The following is a 19,883-nucleotide window of genomic DNA, read 5'->3' as shown; positions in this document are numbered from 1 at the left end:
AAATAGCACCTACAGTAGTAGTTAACCCAATCGCGCTCGTTAATCTTCTCTTCGCACTTTGCGTTCTCAACCAAGCCGAAAGTATTTAGCGAGCCTTCACCGTCACCGCTGCTGCCACTGTTGCCACCTCCGGCGCCGCCTCCGCCATTTCCCGCGTTGTATCCCAGGCCATGACCGGAAGGGCCCTCTTTGAGGTCGAGATCATTGAGCTCTTTCAGGCAGAGCCACTCGCCGTCGACGGACACGCGAAAGTTGCACAGATAGATCGTATCCTGCGCACTGGAATCGTGCCCAGTGGGTGGTGCGGCCGTCGCGACTTTCGGCACCGACGAGGACGAGCCCGGCGGCACCGACGAAGCACCATTACCTCCGAGGCTTCCGCCGGAAGTGCCGCCGCCGTTTCCGCCGAGGATCGGCTTCGGCAGCGTGATGGTTCCAGCGTCGATGATTTTTGGCCCAACGCCAGGGGCCATCACCCCGGACAACGACGAGGGACCGCTGCTGGTGCTGCCCTCGCCGCCGCTGCCCCCCGCCGTCTGGTGATGATTGTTGGGCTGCGCTATGCCCAGCGCGCGCATCTTGGGCTGGAAACGTGGTCAAAAATGGTTTGATTAGTGTCATAAATATAAAAGGTAGGGACCTGCATGGCACCATGTTCGACAATGATATCGAGTTTAGTCTTATGCCTGCGAAACGCAGTGATCGAAGAAAAATATAAATATAAATCTGTTTAAGGTTATTTTTAGATAAATCTGTTAATAAGAAGTTAAGAAAGTTATTTAAAAATTTACGAAAACTTCTTTAACATTATGAGTAAAACTTGGTAAAATGTATTTTTATTACCGAAGCATTGAAATTTCGTTGGAAATAGAGGTACAATCAAATCAAAGCAATTTTAAACACATTTTTTTGCTATTTTATTTCAAGTGTGTTTTTTGGCCTATTTATCTGTTATCGTATTCGTAACGCTCGCCCATGATACTTTAATTTACCTTCTAAGTCAACATCAAAGATATTAAAGAAAACCAATTCAAAAGCTAAGATTTTCATAAGCCAAATATTTCACACCAAAAACATCTTTTTCGGAATTTGTAAACTCTAATGATTACGTTCTACATATAGTTGTCTCATGTATTTTTTTTTGCGAATTTTGACTTTTAGTCATTTCGAGGTATATTTTCGGAACACAGCTGTAAAAACAACACCAAGTCTGTTTGCTCCCTGGTTACAATTCTACGAATAATTGTCCCACCAAGTTTTTTTTTGTGGTCCAACGTAAAAATGAGTAAAAACGTTACTGAATGAATAGGTGATTAGTGCCTTTGTCACATTTTTGAAGTAATTTATCCGAAATAGCAACAGTCACGCTTTCAAAGTTCTATTAAAATAACTTCACTACTCTGCCTTTAGATAGGATTGTCGAATCTTCAGTCTTTTGAGAGCATTGAAAAGGTCTGGATCCGAACATAGTTTTCATCAAAAAAACCTGCCTCAAAAATATTATGTATTATTAACACTTCAGTGCTAATAACTTTCGATAGGGTTATTAAATCTTCAATATATTGAGCTCATCAGAAATATCTTTCGCAAGTGGAATTTTATTCAGAGTCAATATGTATACGTAAAGGTGGTCCAAGGAAATCTTATCAAGAAGTTCGATAAGGGGTTACATACATGTAAATTGTCAAAAATGGCAGAGGTTGGTATGAGCACACATTCAAACTTTTTTTTAAATCGTTTTGCAGGGCATTAAAATATATATTTTCATCTATTAACCGAACAAATTTGAAGACATTTGATTGTATCATTGCCGAGAACAGTTTCTAAAAACGGGTGCCACGTATCTTAACACTGTTTTGAGCAAATCGGCTCAAAATTTTGGTGAAGACTCGTTAAACCGGTCTTGTGTGCATGACGAGGACCGATTTTCAAAAACTTTATTTTAAAAAAAGTTAAAAATATTTTCATGTTTATCATATAAAAAATCGTCAGCTTTTTTTTTTTTTTAAGAAGCAAAATTTCAAAATCGGGCTTTGTCATGCACACGGGATATGCCTTATGAGTTTCCACCCCAAATTTCAGCCAATTTAGTCCATACCATCTCGAGATATCGTGGCACCCGTTAATCAACTCGGTGATTAGAGAAAAACGTTCACAAAGTTTGACAGTTCGCTTTGCGCTTGGCAAAATTGTCACAAATTATCTGAAACTTTCAGGAGTGATTGAAAATCATCTTTTTAGTTTATTTAGTGCATTTTCTGTAATATGAAATTCAGTGATTTGCTACATGTACATTACCCCTTAAACGAATGATTTTAGAGCCTAATCTCAGTGAGAAAGGGTACATCTAAGACAATTATGCGTAGAAAAGAAATACAACAGAGCAATTCCAGCCCAAAAGAGGAATTTTGCAGGTACTTTTTACTCTACCCTCTCTGATTTCAATGCAAAGAAAAACTTATGGAAAATTGAACGAGCTTTCCGGTTAAAAATATTTACGAGACTTAAAAACCAGTTTCATATATAGAAATGGCAAAAAACCACAAAAAATTGCGAAAACCCTCTATTTTTTCAACATTTTTATTTTTAAAACCACTGTATCTTCACAAGTATTGGATTTAGGACAAAGGTCAATATGGAGACTTTTATGGTCTACAGAATCGATTCCCACAATCGGTTTTTAAAATTTTTAAAGTTTAGACCACTTAAAAAAACAGTTTTATTAGTGATTTTTGTATTTTTACCATCATTCATTTTACAAGCGGCTTTTTGCAACATTTTAGGTGTCATGGAATTGCTCAACAACAGGTTGTAAAAATTCAATTAATGTTTAATATTCATAATTTCATTGATTTCTGGCCGTGTCTGTTTTTTCAACCATTTTTCAAATTTATTCTTTTTATGATCACAAACATCTCAACAATTACCTGTATTAACAAAATGAATTAATATAAATTTGTTCTTATTCACCTTTTGTTTATTATGTCATACACCGTGAGAAAGAAATGTTGTGATTTTACAGTTTGTCCAAAATAAGGCCGATGCAAATATTTAAAAAAGTTTTTGTCCCTCGGCCCTGGCCGAGGTCAAGGGGGGGGGGCAAAAAAATAAAAAAATATAAAAATTTGAATAACAAGCCATAGTCTTCACATTTAAATGAAAAAAGTGTTTTAAAATGCATTTTACACTAGTTCAGTTGTTTTGCAATCATTAGTTTTCAAAAAATCTAAGATCTGACAAAAACAAAAATTGTATCGAAAAAAAAGATTTTGCATCGAAAATTTAAAAAAAAAACTTAAGATTTTTTAATAAACCCAAACATGCTTAAAATGATTTAAAACGCAGGAGAATGTATTTTAATTTGATTTCAGCTGGTTGCACTTAAATTTTCATTGAAATTTTGAAGTTTATTGTAAAAATATTTTTTTTGCCCCCTGATTTTTCGGGCCAATTTTGAAGGGGGGGGGTGACAAAAACTTTTAAAAATATTTGTACCAGCCTAAGGACTATTTGAGAAAGTTAAAAAAATAACATATTATTCGAGATTAAATGAAGAAGTAATAAATTAATATTTAAATTATAAATTTTTTAAATCTGATTTTCAAGCTGTTCAATATTCTAATTTTGCCAGTTTTTACCAACCATGTGTCATTTCCATCTTCCACCTAGCAGATGATGATAACATCCAACCAATTAACATATTTCCTCAAACTCATTTCTTCACGCTAGACTTGATACTGTCGAACATGGTCAGCCTTCCGAGAGGCACAAATCGCATACTTATCTGCTGTTGTTTGCTGTAGCCTCATACTTACGTTTCGATTCGTGGTGAAAATTTTGCCTTCGCTTTGATCCAACCAGGAGAAGAAAAAGAGATTGCCCTCTTTGGTGCTGGGACGGACACGAATCAACCAGAGGGCGCTGTTTTTTTTTGTTTCTTGGTTGGTTGTTTTGATCGAGTTATTTCAGCAACAATTGGCACACTGCAAACCAACACACGGGCACACTGTGTATGTCTGTCGCTGTCCGAGAGATGCACTTTCTGCTCAGTTTATTACACTTTTTTTTGTATTATATTGGTATGACTCATACACGCGACGTGACAGCTTCGAAGACTTTAATCCGGCCCGACTATAGCGTACTATCGATTTTGTTTGACAATGACATTATTTTTTGTTGAAGAAATATTTTACTGCAATATATGTTTCTTTGTGAAAGTCTTTCAGTAAGCCTTATTGTGAAAGTTTAGACAGCAAGAGACATGATTCCTTGTGGTCCTTAGTGAAACGTATTTATCTTTTTCTTTAAACAAATTACAGTAATAAAACTACACAAATACGCAATTTGGCATGGTTCACATAAAAACTGACAATTGTTGAGAGTAACCTATCTTTTAGCACAATTATATCTTTTTTTAATCACTATTCTCAACTCTTTTGAAGCAAACAGACAGACGACGTCTTGATCCGTCGAAAATTTCAGCCCCAATCATTTATCGATTTTTCCTTGTTCAAGCTGACAGAAGGAACCAGTTTTCCGACGCTTTCCGCACAAATACCAGCCAGCCAGTGAGCCCACCAGCACACAAACACTGGGAAATTTGCAAACAAAAGGAATGCCGGTCCGTGGGTGCTGGTTGGCACTAATACAGCTAGACAGATATGAGGGAAAGCATTTAAACTTGTGGGGAGGGGGGCAAGTTTTGTTTTGGTTTGCTTCTTTTGGCGATATGTTTCATCGCAGTCGCAGAGAGGAGGGTGAAGTTGTTTTGACTAAAAGGAGTGAATAAGGAGGATGTAAAAACAAGTATTTACACCCAAAATAGATTTTAGTTGCGAAAAAATCTATCTGCGCAGTACTGTAAATTTAGCAAATCGACTTTTGTATTTTATTTTTTATTTGGATGAACCTTTGTGTAATTGTGTCTTTTGTGATCTCTCAAAAAAAAAAAAAAGTGTACTGTTTACGTGCAAATATCGAAATTAAATGCAGTCCAGGCTTTGTTCCAAGTTCGTAATGTCGACTAACCGATATTTGTTTATTTACAAACCATCGAAATAATCGAATCATGGGCTATCTACAATCACTTAGCTTAGAACATCTAAGTAAAGTAGTTACTTAGGAAAGTACGCAACTTACGGCCGTCATCCACAATCAACTTAGAAATTTTGCTGGGCTGATATACGTTGCTATGCAGTTGTTTGTTTACCTTTGATATTGAAACGTCAACTTACCGTAGATTTGAAATTTTTCAAACCATACGTCAGTTTCTAATTTGATTACTTTTCCTTTGTAGAAGCTCGGCTTCATTTCCATTGATTCAAATTCCTAAGCTAAGTGAAATTTTCTAAGCTAAGTGATTGTAGATAGGCCATCACAAATAATTTCTTTCTTTTTTTGGTTGGTTGTCTTTAAAATAATTATGCAACAGTCCTAAAGTGACAAGCGAATGTGTAATCCAAGATGGCGCTGGTAGAATTTTGAAAGTATTCATATGAACATGAACTGAATTTTGGGTCGCTGAATTTGAATTTGATATCCAAAATGATCGGGGAGTATTCCAAAGCTCCGAATCTAAGTAAGTAGCTCGAAATAATTTTGGAGATCACGTTGGAATATATTTGAGCATAAACATACAATTTAGACATTAAAAACTATATTTTTTTGTAAGGGATCATCCATAAGCCACGTGAAAACTTTAGGGGGGCAATCGTCCACGAAGGGTGGGGGGGTTGAGATTCCCAAAAAAGTGTCAGCGTGGTTTATGGATTGTCTCTAACTCAGTTATGGGTAGTGAACGGACTAGAAAGGAGTCTACACTGTACACAGAAAATAATAAGGTAATATTCATCAGGGAATGATGACAGATTTTGTGTATCATGTGGTGAATTTTTATCAGTTTGTGATAAATTTTTATCACGATCACAATTTTCACATTTTTTAGGTAAAATTACCCATAATTCCAAAATTCTTCTTCCCTCTCTCCCATATGTCTTCCAAAAATTTCGGAGGGGAGGGGGGGGGGGCTTCAGCCCGAAACCCACGCCCCTGGTTACGGGCTTGTATTCTGAACATCTAAATCGTATTAGTCAATAGAGGGTGACGATTCTCGAGATTTTCAATTTCCCGGGAATCGAGAGTTTAATTTTGCAATTTTCTGGGACCCGAAAATATTTATTTTTAGGCAAAATTATTGATATGTTGACAAAAATTTAAAGAAATAATACATTTGCATGATTTTAATTATATTATGTCAAAGATATCCAACACAATGTAAGTTTAACATCCATAAATCATTAACATTTTGAAATGGATTCTACTTTTTGAAAACGTTTCCAAATCTGCGAGAACAAGTTCAGTTCAAAGGCTTTTTGTGATTCAAAACTGTAAACTAAAACATTTATTTCTACTCTAAATTTTCACTGAATTATTTTTCTGAGTTTAATGAATCTTTCTGTGTCGTTGTTGACAATCACTTACATAAAAATAAGGATCCAAAGCAAAATTTGAAGGTTGTTTATTACATTATTATTAACTGTTACAAGAAAAATTAAATATTTACAATTTACAATGGGCGGACCTAAACACTACAAGAAAATGTCAGAGTTTGCTAAAATAAGAGAACTCTACTCATTTTAACTTTTAACTGCTTTGGTTTTTATGTACGGGTGTAACAACATTTTTTTTATTTATTTTTTTTAAGTTAGCTATTCGTTATTGAGATATTTGGAACAACTTTAAAATTATACTTTTTGAATTAACAAATCGAAAAAGCACTGTTAGAATCGAACTTAAAATGATTTTTTTTTGTTTTCTATGTATATATTTTCATTTACCCAATGTCGCATGACCTGCTCGCTGAACCCGAAAGAAAACGAATCCGTGCTGCTGGTGGAGATGGTCGAGCAATGCCTCGTTCCGACGCTCAAGCAAAGCCCTGGGAACCGACCACCAAGGACATGCAAATCCCGGAAAACTACCGCACCGTCTTCCGACCGCTTATGCTCCAGCTCCAGCTCCCGAGGACGTAGTCAAGTCCAACCTCGAGCGCTGCAACCTCGCCCTCCTCCACCAACAAAACACGAGCAGATTCTTCATCGTCCTGTTTGAGAAGAAAAAGAAGCTGCTCTCGGAGGTTTTCCATCAAAAACCGCCGTCGAAGGCCTGCGAAGCGGAACCACCCCAAAAGAAGCTAAAGCGCTACCACCGCAACCCGCTCAACCTCCTGACTCGGTGCCGCAAAGACAAAAAGAAGAACATTTACTGGCCCAGGAGGGTCTCAAGATTGTTAACGGATGTATCGGCGCAGGAGGACGCGTATTTTAAAGGACGACTTGATCAAGCTGCTGTTTAAAAACGATCCGGAGAAGCCGCCGGAAATCGAAGGGCTGGGCGAGGAAGGAGTTGGAACTGTGCAGATGTGTGTCGGAGTATCGGCGGATCCGTTTGCGGTGCGGAACTATTATCCTCCTCGTAGGCGATTCTTGACGTGGGCCTGACGGAAAAGGACAGTTTGTCCTTGGTCCAAACTAGTACCAGGAATTAGGATAAAGCTTCGATTTCATAGAAGTTGTAAATGAAATAAAATTAAATTCAAGAGTTTTTTCTTAATAGGTCCTAGGAACATATGAAAAACAAAAGCTTATAGGAGCCTTAAAAAAAATCTTGAATTTTCTTCCGCAAATTTTTGCTAGTATTTTCTTAATAAGAAACGTCGAAAAAATCTGCAAAAGGAAATTTTTTATGTGATGTTGAAGATTTCTCAATTAAATTTATTACTACACTCAACTCATTTTTAAACATCTGCTTACTGATTCTAAAAAATAATATTATTGTTCGCTTTATACTGGAGACATTCCATTTTTTATCTTGTGAATCATATTTCAAACGTTTCTCGAAGATATAGACATTAGAATGTTACAAAAATGATTATTGGAGCTTGTTTGGGTGGGCGTGCTGTGCTCAAATCCCAAATATGAGCTTGATTGGACGTAACTGAAGCTGCCTCTCCGCTTTTAAATTTTTATGGGTTTTAACCCGTACATTTTTTTTCTAAATCTTAACATTCTTGGGTTAAAAAATAATAGATCAAAACAAAAAAAAATATAAAGTTCTAGTATTCAAAAATTCAAAACCTCCAAAAATCAAAACATTTTTAATTTTTAATGTTTTTTTTATCCAAAAATTTAAAAATTTCGTTTCTTAAATATACTATAATTGAAAAATTCCCTACATTTCTTAAATTCATAATTAAAAAAAAAACTACCTTCAATACTCCAAAAATTTAAGAAAAAAATAAAAAAAATAATTCAAATTAAATGCAAAAAATTATAAAGTCAAAATTCAAAAATTCTAAACAAGTGAAAATTAAAAACAATCAAGTGAACAAAAAATTAATAATTCCCTAATTCTCAAAGGTTAACATGTTTTAAACGCTTAAAAGTTTAAATGCTTTTTTTCTAAATCCTTGAATTCTTATATTATTAAACAAGCCTTACCCGAAAAACTTCGTCTTTTCCTTTTTTCGTTTGTTGACGTTTTTTGGCTTTTTTGCTTCTTCAGCCTCCTGTGATCTAAATTTGATTTTACGTAACTTTTCCCATACAATCTGCAGATATTCCGGAATCGGTTCCAGAGTGACCAAAGTTGTAACTTTTTGGCGTAAGAACCTTCCTTGGACTTATACGAACCCAACGCAACAAAGAGCACCTCGTTCCGATGTTCCGTGTTGAATTGATTCGCGTTCGAACAAAACCGTCGAAATTTTATATATATATATATATATATATGTATATATATATATATATATATATATATATATATATATATATATATATATATATATATATATATATATATATATATATATATATATATATATATATATATATATATATATATATATATATATATATATATATATATATATATATATATATATAAGATAAGAAGATATAAATATAGATTACATTTCTTAGTTCTTTAATTCAGTAATTCCTTGATTCCTTGATTTCTTAATTCCTTAATTCTTAAGTTCAACCCCTTGAAAAAAAGAACTGCAGAGTTCTTAAATTGTGGACATACCAACAATCAAAAAATTTACAATTCTTAAATTCTTAAATGCTTCCATTTTTTCACCATCTTAGATTACAGAAAATCTAATAACTTTGGGGTCATATTTCAGGTTAGAAAAATTATGAGAAGAATATAATACAAGTTTCGTGTTTCGATTTTTCTGAGTGACTCTTTGGTGAGTATTATCGGGTACGAACTGTATTTATTTTTTTTAAACAGATTTATAAATTTTTAAGATTTTCAAAATCATATATTTTATATTGTTTTAACCTGTTTACATTTTTTTAATTTAATTTTATTTACTTTAATATTTTAATTTCTAAATGTTTTGATTTCTATTTTGGATTTCTTTTTTTTGCCAAAATTATTGTTATGGATTTTCCTTCTGGTTCACTTCATCCGAGCGAAAATAAATTTGTTGCGTTTCATGATTTTAAAATTGTATTGATTGAATACAACTCTAGAGTTTTTTTTGAATAGGTCCTATAAACATATGAAAGACAATAGCTTATAGGACCTTTTCAAAAAAACTCTGGAACTTTATTTAAACGTTTGTGATTTTTGCATTCCTTCCGACGGAGCTCTTAAACGTAGAACGTGTTTAATTTTTGTTCTTGAACTTTTTTTTATCTCAGAAAAAAAAATATGAAACTCTGTGTTTGTCGCTTTTTTTTTATGTGGCGCGGAGTTCGCGCGGATTTTGTTTTCGGCTTCTCCGTAACAACCCTGACGACATGGTCCGCTAGACTGTAGTTGACCAGCACCCGAAGTACGGTCAATCCGAAATGCAAAAAGGTCTTGGTCTCCACCCTCCTGGGCCAGTAAATGTTCTTCTTTTTGTCTTCGCGGCACCGAGTCAGGAGGTTGAGCGGGTTGCGGTGGTAGCGTTTTAGCTTCTTTTGGGGTGGTTCCGCTTCGCAGGCCTTCGACGGCGGTTTTTGATGGAAAACCTCCGAGAGCAGCTTCTTTTTCTTCTCAAACAGGACGATGAAGAATCTGGCGGTGTTTTGTTGGTGGAGGAGGGCGAGGTTGCAGCGCTCGAGGTTGAACTTGACTACGTCCTCGGGAGCTGGAGCTGGAGCATAAGCGGTCGGAAGACGGTGCGGTAGTTTTCCGGGATTTGCATGTCCTTGGTGGTCGGTTCCCAGGGCTTTGCTTGAGCGTCGGAACGAGGCATTGCTCGACCATCTCCGCCAACAGCAAGGATCCGTTTTCGTTCGGGTTCAGCGAGCAGGTCATGTAAACAAGTTTGCCGCCCACTTCGCCTTCGGTTTCCTGCAAATTATTCCAAAAAACTTGAAATCTTGCAATTAAATTCACTAACAATATACATACCGCTTAGCTTTGCAATTTCGACCGACTTTGAATAAAAAAAAATACCCCGCAATTTTCGTTTCGAACACGACCAAGTCTATGTAAACAGTGCACGCGAGCTGTCAAATGACGTCACGGTGTAAAACCTAATATTTGCAATATAAGGTTTTACGCCGACTCGATTTTTAGGTTAGAAATTTGACAGTTCGGCTGCACTGTTTACATTTTTTGCACGTGTGTCTAAGTAAAAATGTGTGTGCGTGTGCGCTCGTGACGTCACGCTGTAAAACCTAATTTAAAAGTGTCCAAATTTTTTTGCCCGCGTGTAAACATGTCAGCAATCTGCAGTTCTCACCAACACATATAATGCTGGCGCGTCCCCAAGCAAGAGAAGAATATGTTATTGTTAGTGCTCTGTCCCTCACATTTCATCAAGCGTCCATGGCGCGGTAGTAGCGTGTCGGACCAAAAACCAAGTAGTTGATATTTCAATCTTCGTTCTGCTATGATTTTTTTTTGCAATACATTCAATCAGCCGTCGGTAATGTCGATAATTACCGTCACAATCGCAAAAAATGCATGAGGAAAGATTTCATGCAGATTCTGATATACTTTCATGCCATCATGCATCAAAATCATGCGACTGCCGTTTGGGTGTACACACTTGAGCTCAGCAACCCAAAATAACAAATTGATTTCTTTGTGATTAGATTATCCGAAGTTTCGATTATTATGAGTGAAATTCTTCCGAAGACATCGGAAAATCAAAAAAAAAAAACAACTCCAACTTCTTAAAACATTTTTCTAGTCCACGTCATACTCGTCATAAATCAACGCTTGTACACCATGTTCGAAAACTGGACACCTGCTTACTTACACCTCCAGCTGAGCCACTGCCGCGATAGTCCATCCAACCCAGTAGTCCCGAGGAACACCTTGTTATCGCTCAAATGATAAGACCTCGAAAATTGAAACGTCCAAGCACCAAGCAGCCATTCCCGTTCAGTTATGCTCGTTCCTTCTCGCAAGAATGGCCAAACCGAAAAAAGCTTCCAAAACCGCACAATACCGAGTCGTAGATTCGCACGCGGCAAGTAATTTACATCGCGTTGGTCCCGCTTACGGGCTGATCGCGGTGTTGCTTGTGATCGCGGGAGGTTCTGTTACGAACTACTTCCTGCGAAACCTGCCGGACGCGCTGAGTGTGGCCGATTTGGAGCAAAGCCCGGAGGCGGTCTTTATCGGCGAACGAGCGTGGAAGGATTTGCGAAGTTTTACGGAACTGGGCCCGCGAACGACCGGATCTAGGGCAAACGATGAGTTGGCGGTTGGGATATTTGAGCGGGAGATTGCCGCAATTCAGGAGGGGAAGCATCCCGACCAGGAGGTGCTGATGGAGAATCAGGTGGTGACGGGAGCGTTCAACTTTACTTTTTATGGAACCTCGATGACCACGGTGTATCGGAACGTGCAGAACGTGGTGGTCAAGCTGGTGGGGGATAGTGAGGATGCGCTGCTGTTGAACTGTCACTTTGATACGGTTTGTAACCCTGATGAGGTCGGTATGATAAAATCCCACGTTGAGAGTCTGTCATGTGGCTTATAGGTTCCTGGGAGTCCTGGAAGTTCGGATGACGTGGCGAGTTGCACGGTGATGTTGGAGATACTGAGAGTGATGTCAAGGCTACCTGGGCGGAATCGTAACTCGGTCATCTTTTTGTTTAATGGAGCAGAGGAAACGCTTCTGCAGGCTTCGCATGGTTTCATAACGCAACATCCGTGGGCGAAGCAGGTCAAGGCATTTTTGAATCTGGAATCTGCTGGATCCGGTGGAAAAGAGGTGCTATTTCAAAGTGGACCAAATGCTCCGTGGATGGTTGATATGTATGCGCGGACTGTACGACATCCGTTTGCGCAGGTTATGGCGGAAGAACTGTTTAAAACTGGGTTGATTCCATCGGATACGGACTTTCGAATCTTCCGTGACTACGGTAACATCCCAGGGATGGATTTAGCGCACTTTCTGAACGGATTCCGCTATCATACTAGGTATGATTCAATGGAATATCTGTCGGTTGGAGTTCTTCAGCGCACCGGGGACAATGTTCTTGCTTTGACTCGAGGAATGGCCAATTCCAAACACTTGTCGACTAGCACTGATGAAGGTCAAGGGTCAAGTACGGTGTTTTTTGACTTTCTTGGGTTGTTTTTCGTAAATTATCCGGCCCGATTGGGGCAGCTTATCAATGCACTGGTAGCGTTTCTTGCGGTGTTGATACCGTATCGTGGCTTATCACAAGCTGTTGGTAATCAGCGCTCGAATGGTGCTATTTGGGCAGAGATTTGCTACGGATTCAGCGCCATGGGGGGAGGATTACTGCTGAGTTTGGCAACGAGTGCGGCAATCTCGCACCAGATGCTGGCCATGGACAATGTAATGAGCTGGTACAGTAACAGCTGGCTGATTCTGGGAATGTATTGCGCTCCAGCCGTCGCCTGTCACTGTCTGGTCCAGATGTTTGTTAATGCTTACTTCAAGAATCCTAAATCTTACCTCACAACTGGAATGGTAACCCAGGCTAGACTGATCGGAGTCAGTGCTTTCTGGAGCATCTGCAGCCTCGGATTGACGCTGGTTGGGCTTCGTAGCGGATACATCTTCATGGTCCTGCAGCTATGCACACTAGCAGGAACCATACTAAACTGGATGTTCCGACTTCAACGGACTATCCGCGCATGGATCGCAATACACCTCCTCTCTCAGTTCATCGTCGTCATTTGGACGTCATTCTACTATATCGTCTTCGTGAACCTGTTCGTTCCCATAACCGGACGTGCCGGAAGTGTAATAAACCCTGACTTTATCATCGGGATCGTAGCAACACTAGGAGTCGCTCTCTGCTGCAGCTACCTGTTCCCCTTGATGGTCCTTATCCGAAAACCGCTTCGATTAACGGCCTGTTTTAGCGCTGTTGGACTGACGGCACTAGTTCTAGCGTGCTTCACTCCCGTTGGATTCCCGTACCGGGACGCGTCCGCAGGAGAACCGACCAGCCAGAGGCATCTCGTGACGGTTAGATAGACCTTTTCAGGCGAAACAAAAGAACTTTTTCATTCGAACCATTTGCAGCACACTCTCCGGGTGTTCCACGATGAGCTTGGTCTGCTGAAGCACATGGATCAGGGCTTCCTGTTCGAAGTTCAGGACCGCAACGCCGACCGAATGCTGAGACAGTTCATCGCCAAGGAGGGTTCCGGATTCGTCCCTATCCAGCAGATGGAGTCATGCCAAACGGAACTATTCTGTGCCCTCCCACTGGACGCCATGTGGCGACAGGTTCACTTTGAGTAAGGTCTTCTAATTATCTTCAAAATACATTCAAAGGAAAGAATTCCTCCCGCAGTCACTTCTGGCAACCGACGGAGGCCGTTCCCGTGATGAGCAACATGTTCACGCTGGCCTACGAGGGGCGGGAGAACATCCGGCAGGGCGTCCAGCGGATCAACTTCAAGGCGGAAGGTAGCATTCAGTCGGCAATCTTTCTGGGTACGAAGGCCGGCGTTCGACTGATCGGTTGGAGCCTGCAGGACGTGGTGGCACCGCCGGTGCGGTTCAACGGCCAGGAGGGCCACTTTGTTTACATTTCGCACGGCGTCCCGAGTGGACCGTGGAACATTACGATGGATTTTGAGGTTGGGTTTGAGAAGATTTTGATGGTGTAGTTAATTAATAACTCAAATATAATTCGATTTCAGGTACAAAACGAAAAGCATGAAGGAACCATCGTAGAGCTGGGGGTCGTCACCAAGTTTTGGGATGTCCCCGAGATGCATACCGAGGAGTTTAACCAGTTTTTGGCCACGTTTCCGCCATGGGCTCACGTAGTTCCGTCGGTGGCAGTCGTTAATATGTTTGAGCTGTGATTTTTTTAAACTTGTGTTTTTTTTTAACAGTTCTTTCAAATGTACAAAATTTAAAACTAATAAATATTGTTTTTTCTATATTTTTTGTGATATTTTTGTCATAAACATTGAATCTTTCATTCAATTATTTATAATTTAAAAAAATAGTTCCAAATGAATCAATCTCTTGCTGTCTTTTAATAACATTCTCCATACCCCGTTCTTTCGATGATCCTCGTCCATAACGGAAGGGCCTCCAAATTCCTTAATCCTACGTACTTACCAGCCCGCCTCTTGCGTTCCCCATCAGTTCCCGGAGCCGCCGGGAGGTATGCCGACAGAGAGCTGAAACTTTCCGCCCGGTTAAAGGTCTCCCGAATCGAAGCCAGCGAGGGACTCTTACTGATCGGTGTTCCGATCAGCGAGGAGGAGTCCTCTTCGCTTTGACTCCGCAGGAACAGTTTGTCGCCGCTCATCGTTGAAATTTTGATCTGTTTGCCTCTCTTCCTTCTGTGATTGCACTCCCAGTTGTGATTCACATTCAATTTACAAAACAGCCACTGAATGATAAGAAAGGGCAACTAACTATCACCAAACAGCCACAAAATTGAATGCTTCACGATTCTATTTGCACTTCAAATTATTTTCCTTTAAAAACTGATAGTGGCAAAAACTTGTAGTTATCACATCTGATTCCTGCTTCAGGGAACCTCTTTAAACCTCACTATTTTCAACAACCTTAAACCTTCAACCTCAATTTTCACTTCATGCCGACGGGGCACATTCTCGGCGATACTGTCAACGACCGATTTAGCACTGATTTAGCAAGTTAATTAACTTTGAGCAAACAGAAACACCGACGATTTCCCTTCGAATTGAGATTTAATCTCTCTCGATCGCGCATCAGCACAGCACAAAAGCATAATAAACACCTGTCAGATTTGGTATCTGGATTTTTGTTTTGGGTGCGCCTGACGCGTCGACGTTTTGCACAGACAAGTCAGCGCGCTGCGGCGATGCATGTACAGTGGAGCTCCATTTGTTCGGTGTAGGTATTTATTTTCGTGTGATTCAGTTTTGTTTATTAAAAAAAAAACATTAAAATTAAATGGCTTATGTTAAAAATTTTAACAACTTTGTCAATGGATTTTGGTTAATTCATTTAACATTTTAATAATTATTTATTTTTTTGTATTATGTATTATGTATTATTTGATTTGGCTCATACTACATATGACCAAATAAGCCATTATGTGTCATTTTCTTCGAATCATGCTGTTTTCGTGGGGAATTATATGGAATTTATATGGAGCGTGGACACTCGCCAACCCCCCCTAATGTGTCCACGTGGTTTATGGATGTTCCCCTATGATTGTCCAATTCTTAAAATTATATTTTATTCGAAAAGTTCAGAAAATTGAAGACATTATGGGCCTGAATATTATGGGCCTCTGGTTGCTGAAATATAGCGAATAAAAGTAACAGAAACAAGAAAATTAAAGTTTTGTTTTAATTCTCATCCAAACATTCCCACATTTTCTAATGCCAATATCTCAGCAACTATTTGTCCAATTTCCAATGTTGAAAAGCTAAATATCTGTGAAATTTTATGATCTTTTCAAAAATAATATTTTGAAAATATGGGAATCAAGACTAACATTTCAAATGGGCGTAATATTGAATGTTTGGCCCACACTCACGCGACTACAGCAGAAAAAAAACTTTAAGGGGCACAGAATCGACAAGATGCAAATCAAATACGAACTATTTTCAAGGAAAAAAGATCCCTTTTAAAAAGCTAGCCATTATGGTTACATTGATTGACCATCAGCGTTGCCACTTTTTTTAGGGAATCGAGGAATATTTTTTCGTAAAAATTTACCCTTGTAAAAACCCGTAGTACGAAATCACGGAAATTTCTTTCAAAAATGTCTGTAAAACAACTGTGACGTAAATATATCTGCGATCAATTTCAAATATCTGTAAATTTGCAGCAAGGTGTACACAAATCTGGCATCCCTAGAAGGAACATCGTGAAACATGCAAAATCGATAACCGAAACGCGTTGGAAAGTGAAAACGTCATATGATCACTGGGTGCAAAAGTTTGGGCAGCAAAAATGGCACGGACGATTTTCCTCCTATTTTCGCTGTTTGTCGCAGGTAAGAGGAATATTTCGGGTTAAACATTGTGATTTTGGTGTATTAAATGTGGTGCGGTTGATTTGAGACCAAAACGGTTCGGATTGGCCCCCTTGCTGGGGGTACCCGGATTAGTCATGTTTTTGGTCTCTTATCTTTTCCTCTCCGCGAACCACTTTCCAAGGACACTTGGGATAATTTTGGGTTTTTTCCCAATCATCTTTCAGCGAACTGTGACCAGCTGTCGGTTCTGTTCTCGCCCAAGGCCCTCGAGTTTCGTGGCCATGCCCGGCTGGACGTGGATTCTCTTCCGGATGTTTTCGGTGCCTCGCTCGGATACTCCGTGGCCAAGCCGACCGAGTGGGACGGACTGACCGTGCGGGATCCATTCAACCTGGCCAACGGTGTGGTCATTGTGGTAGCCGAGGGAATCGATTCGCTCAAGCTGGAGGTGAGATTGAAGGGGAGGGTAGGAGGTCTCGTGACCGCAGAAATTAACGCGTAATGTTTGCTTTTTTTTCGCTCTCTTCAGAATGCTCACTCGTACGAACTGTACGGTGGATCCGGATCGGAGTCCGTCAGCGAGCTGATGCACAAGACGGCCGACCACAACGGAATCAGCTTCGAGATTGACCTGAAGGAATCGTCGGACAGTTTCAGCACCCCGCTGGGCAACGTCCAGCCGGATGATGACGAGGTCCAGCCCCAGTATCTGAAGGCCAAATCGAACAAGGCGGACGCGGACTTTTTGCGCCAGCTTGCCTTCATCAACGGACTGAGCGATCTGCTTGTGACGTCCACCGACGAGAACATCCCGGCCGTTCACATTGTGCGAGTTTCCCTCGAGGCTCTGCTGGCTGCCCACGAGCCCTCGTCACCGGCCATTGCCGAAGCCAAGAAGCTGCTGACCACCGCCCTGCTGGAACTGCAAACAGCTGCCGAGAAGGCGTTTGATGGTGCCGTCGTCGTCGGTTTAGTCACCTCCACCGAGGCTCCGCTGGTGCGCTCCAAGCGACAGGCCGAGAAGCCCAAGCAGGGAGAAACTCAAGATGTTAGTTTCCTCTAGAGAAAAACAAAACTTTATCATAATCCAACCAATCGCTTTCCTTTTCCCCAGTTCAACATCGCCAAGAAGTACGACTCGAACTACCCGGTCATCTTCAACATCATTCTGTGGTTCAGCGTTGTGCTCGTGTTCTCGCTGTTGGCCATCTCGATCGCCATCGCCACCATGGACCCCGGCCGGGACTCGATCATCTACCGAATGACGTCCACCCGGATGAAGAAGGACAACTAAGGTGGGTCAGAAGGACCTACAACAGCACAACACACACACAGCTTTCCCCAACATCTTCATCTACTTGGTGTAGAATGTGAACGCGAATGACGAAAGAGTATTACAAAGCAAAACAAGATCCAAATTAGTAAGCAAACAGTGGTACAGGATTAAACAGTAAACATCCAAGTGGTGTAGTAGTTGTTCTTTGGCAGACTTCTCTTCTTTCGTTCCGGCAGCAAGGTAATTCGCTGCTGTTGCCATCGTTGTGTTGCGTTCGAAACAAAACAGTTTAACTGCTGTACCAAAAAAACAGTCCTGTATAGTACGATAAATTATGGAAAGGATATCACTTAACACACCTTAACTCACAAAGCAAATCCATACAAAGAGTAGGAAACATTACCGTATTCGTAAACAAATGGTTTTTCGTTGTTGTTACAATTTTGAGTTTTTATTCGGAAGCGATTAAAGTAAAAATAAAGTATAAATAAAAAAGGGAAACATTCCACTCCCACGTCACAAAACCTTAAATTGCTTTTTTTTTCTTCTATTCAATCATTAATTTAAGATGGTTTTATTTTGGGTAAGTTTCCAAACAATTCGAAATTATCATCTCGAAAAATCCAATTGATTTACTCAAAATTTGATTTGATAATTTTAACATCTTTGGAGTATTTTGAAAATTTGTCGATGTTTTTTTATCAACGTTATTAGATAACGAACACAACTTTAGTATTCGTGGTGATTATTGAGCTCGATCGTAATTTCTCGACTCACGATCTGGATTTCTCAATAGTCAGATTTTGATCTACTACGACCATCGAAATCAAAAATGAAAAAAAATGAAAAAATATGTTTTTAAAGGTTAAAATAAATCTTGAAATTTTTAAACTTTTTTAAATTTCAGTTTTTTTTTAATTTTTGCTGATTTTGGGGGATTTCAGAAGCGAACTTATTTCACATTTCGATGCCCGTGACACAAGAGACCAGTAAGAGCTTGATTTATTTTCCAACCGTTCCTTACTCACAGTACCGTTAATTGGGGCAAATGGCAAATGTTTTTTAAAGGTCCTTGAAACTATTACCGGGACCCGTGGTGTAGGGGTAAGCGTGGTTGAAGGTCCCGGTGGTATTTTTTCGAGACGAGATTTGTCTGATCACGCCTTCCGTCGGATAGGGAAGTAAATGTTGGCCCCGGTCTAACCTAGAGGTGTTAGGTCGATAGCTCAGTCCAGGTGTAAGAATCGTCTCCCTGGGTCCTGCCTCGGTGGAGTCGCTGGTAGGCAGTTGGACTCACAATTTAAAAGTCGTTAGTTCGAATCCCGGGGTGGATGGAAGCTTAGGTGTAAAAAGAGGTTTGCAATTGCCTCAACAATCAAGCCTTCGGGCACCTAGTTTACAGTAGGAATCTCGCAATCGAGAACGCCAAGGCAATGCTGTAAGAGCTGTAATTAACGAATCCACTCTGTAGAACCTTAATTACTTAATCCACCTTTAGGTGGTTTGTGCCTTCTTCACATTCATATAGTCAATACATTCAATCAAAATAGCAACATTTCCCCTTAAAATGATTAACAAATCAACATTATTACTCATTTCTTTTGATAGGGTTTTCAGACCTTCAATCATTCTGGATAGATCTAGGGTTTTTTCTCAAAATTTATTTTCCCTAAAAGAACACCCAGTTAGCAAAATCTAAACGTAGAAATATGTATCCTCCCTGCAGAGGCTTATGAATTATCTCAGTTCATAATCTCAGTTGAAAGGTTATGCAAATCTTTGAATTGCAAATTTAACATCCTGGAGCAGAACAGTTAAATTCTAATAAAAACACAATTGAATTGAATCATTCTGCATCATCGGCAAGGTCCGATAAAAAACCTATCCAACGCTAGTTCACATGGAATATTCGGACAATATTTATATCACAATATCTGAGATCCAGCCTCCAAAAACTGTATAAATAACACGTAAGTGCTAATAACTTTTGATAGGGTTGTCAGATTTTTGATGTTTTAGGATCATTTAAAATGTCTATCTAACTTACTTCAGGTCGCATGATGGACCCGGACATCATTTTCATTGAAATATCTGAGATTCGGCCTCCAAAAAGTGTATTAATAACACTTAAGTGCTGTGGTAATCTATTTGGGGGTTCTATCCGGGATCCT

The 19,883-nt window shown here is 39.5% G+C and overlaps 3 protein-coding genes across 6 annotated transcripts in view; 2 read left to right on the top strand and 1 right to left on the bottom strand.

The window, feature by feature from the left end:
• Positions 1-15,045, bottom strand: part of LOC120423858 (protein RUFY3) — a 29,976-nt gene extending 14,931 nt beyond the window's left edge. The window contains exons 1-2 of one of the 4 annotated variants that reach the window (XM_039587808.2): positions 3,816-4,589; positions 101-584 (exon numbers count right to left, since the gene is read on the bottom strand). In XM_039587808.2, the coding sequence (XP_039443742.1) occupies positions 101-578 (478 nt within the window). In that variant the 5' untranslated portion in view covers positions 579-584; positions 3,816-4,589. Of the gene's footprint in view, positions 1-13; positions 585-3,815; positions 4,590-14,575 lie in introns of those variants that run through there. The other 3 variants (XM_039587807.2, XM_039587810.2, XM_039587811.2) reach the window with 3 other exon arrangements.
• LOC120423857 (endoplasmic reticulum metallopeptidase 1-like) lies at positions 11,212-14,418 on the top strand. The gene is made up of 5 exons (XM_039587806.2): positions 11,212-11,929; positions 11,996-13,462; positions 13,520-13,737; positions 13,794-14,082; positions 14,146-14,418. The coding sequence occupies exons 1-5, from the start codon at positions 11,420-11,422 to the stop codon at positions 14,311-14,313; spliced, it is 2,652 nt and encodes an 883-aa protein (XP_039443740.1). The 5' UTR covers positions 11,212-11,419; the 3' UTR covers positions 14,314-14,418.
• A 1,254-nt stretch (positions 15,046-16,299) lies between the features above and the next one.
• Positions 16,300-18,243, top strand: LOC120423845 (ATPase H(+)-transporting accessory protein 2). Its single transcript, XM_039587791.2, has 4 exons — positions 16,300-16,454; positions 16,661-16,884; positions 16,966-17,484; positions 17,551-18,243. The coding sequence occupies exons 1-4, from the start codon at positions 16,412-16,414 to the stop codon at positions 17,728-17,730; spliced, it is 966 nt and encodes a 321-aa protein (XP_039443725.1). The 5' UTR covers positions 16,300-16,411; the 3' UTR covers positions 17,731-18,243.
• Positions 18,244-19,883: the final 1,640 nt, after the last annotated feature.

The sequence above is a fragment of the Culex pipiens genome, chromosome 1 (assembly GCF_016801865.2).
Source record: "Culex pipiens pallens isolate TS chromosome 1, TS_CPP_V2, whole genome shotgun sequence".
In the NCBI taxonomy this organism is placed as follows: domain Eukaryota; kingdom Metazoa; phylum Arthropoda; class Insecta; order Diptera; family Culicidae; genus Culex; species Culex pipiens.
Note: the sequence above shows the minus strand (reverse complement) of the source record. Positions and strands in the feature narration are given on the sequence as shown.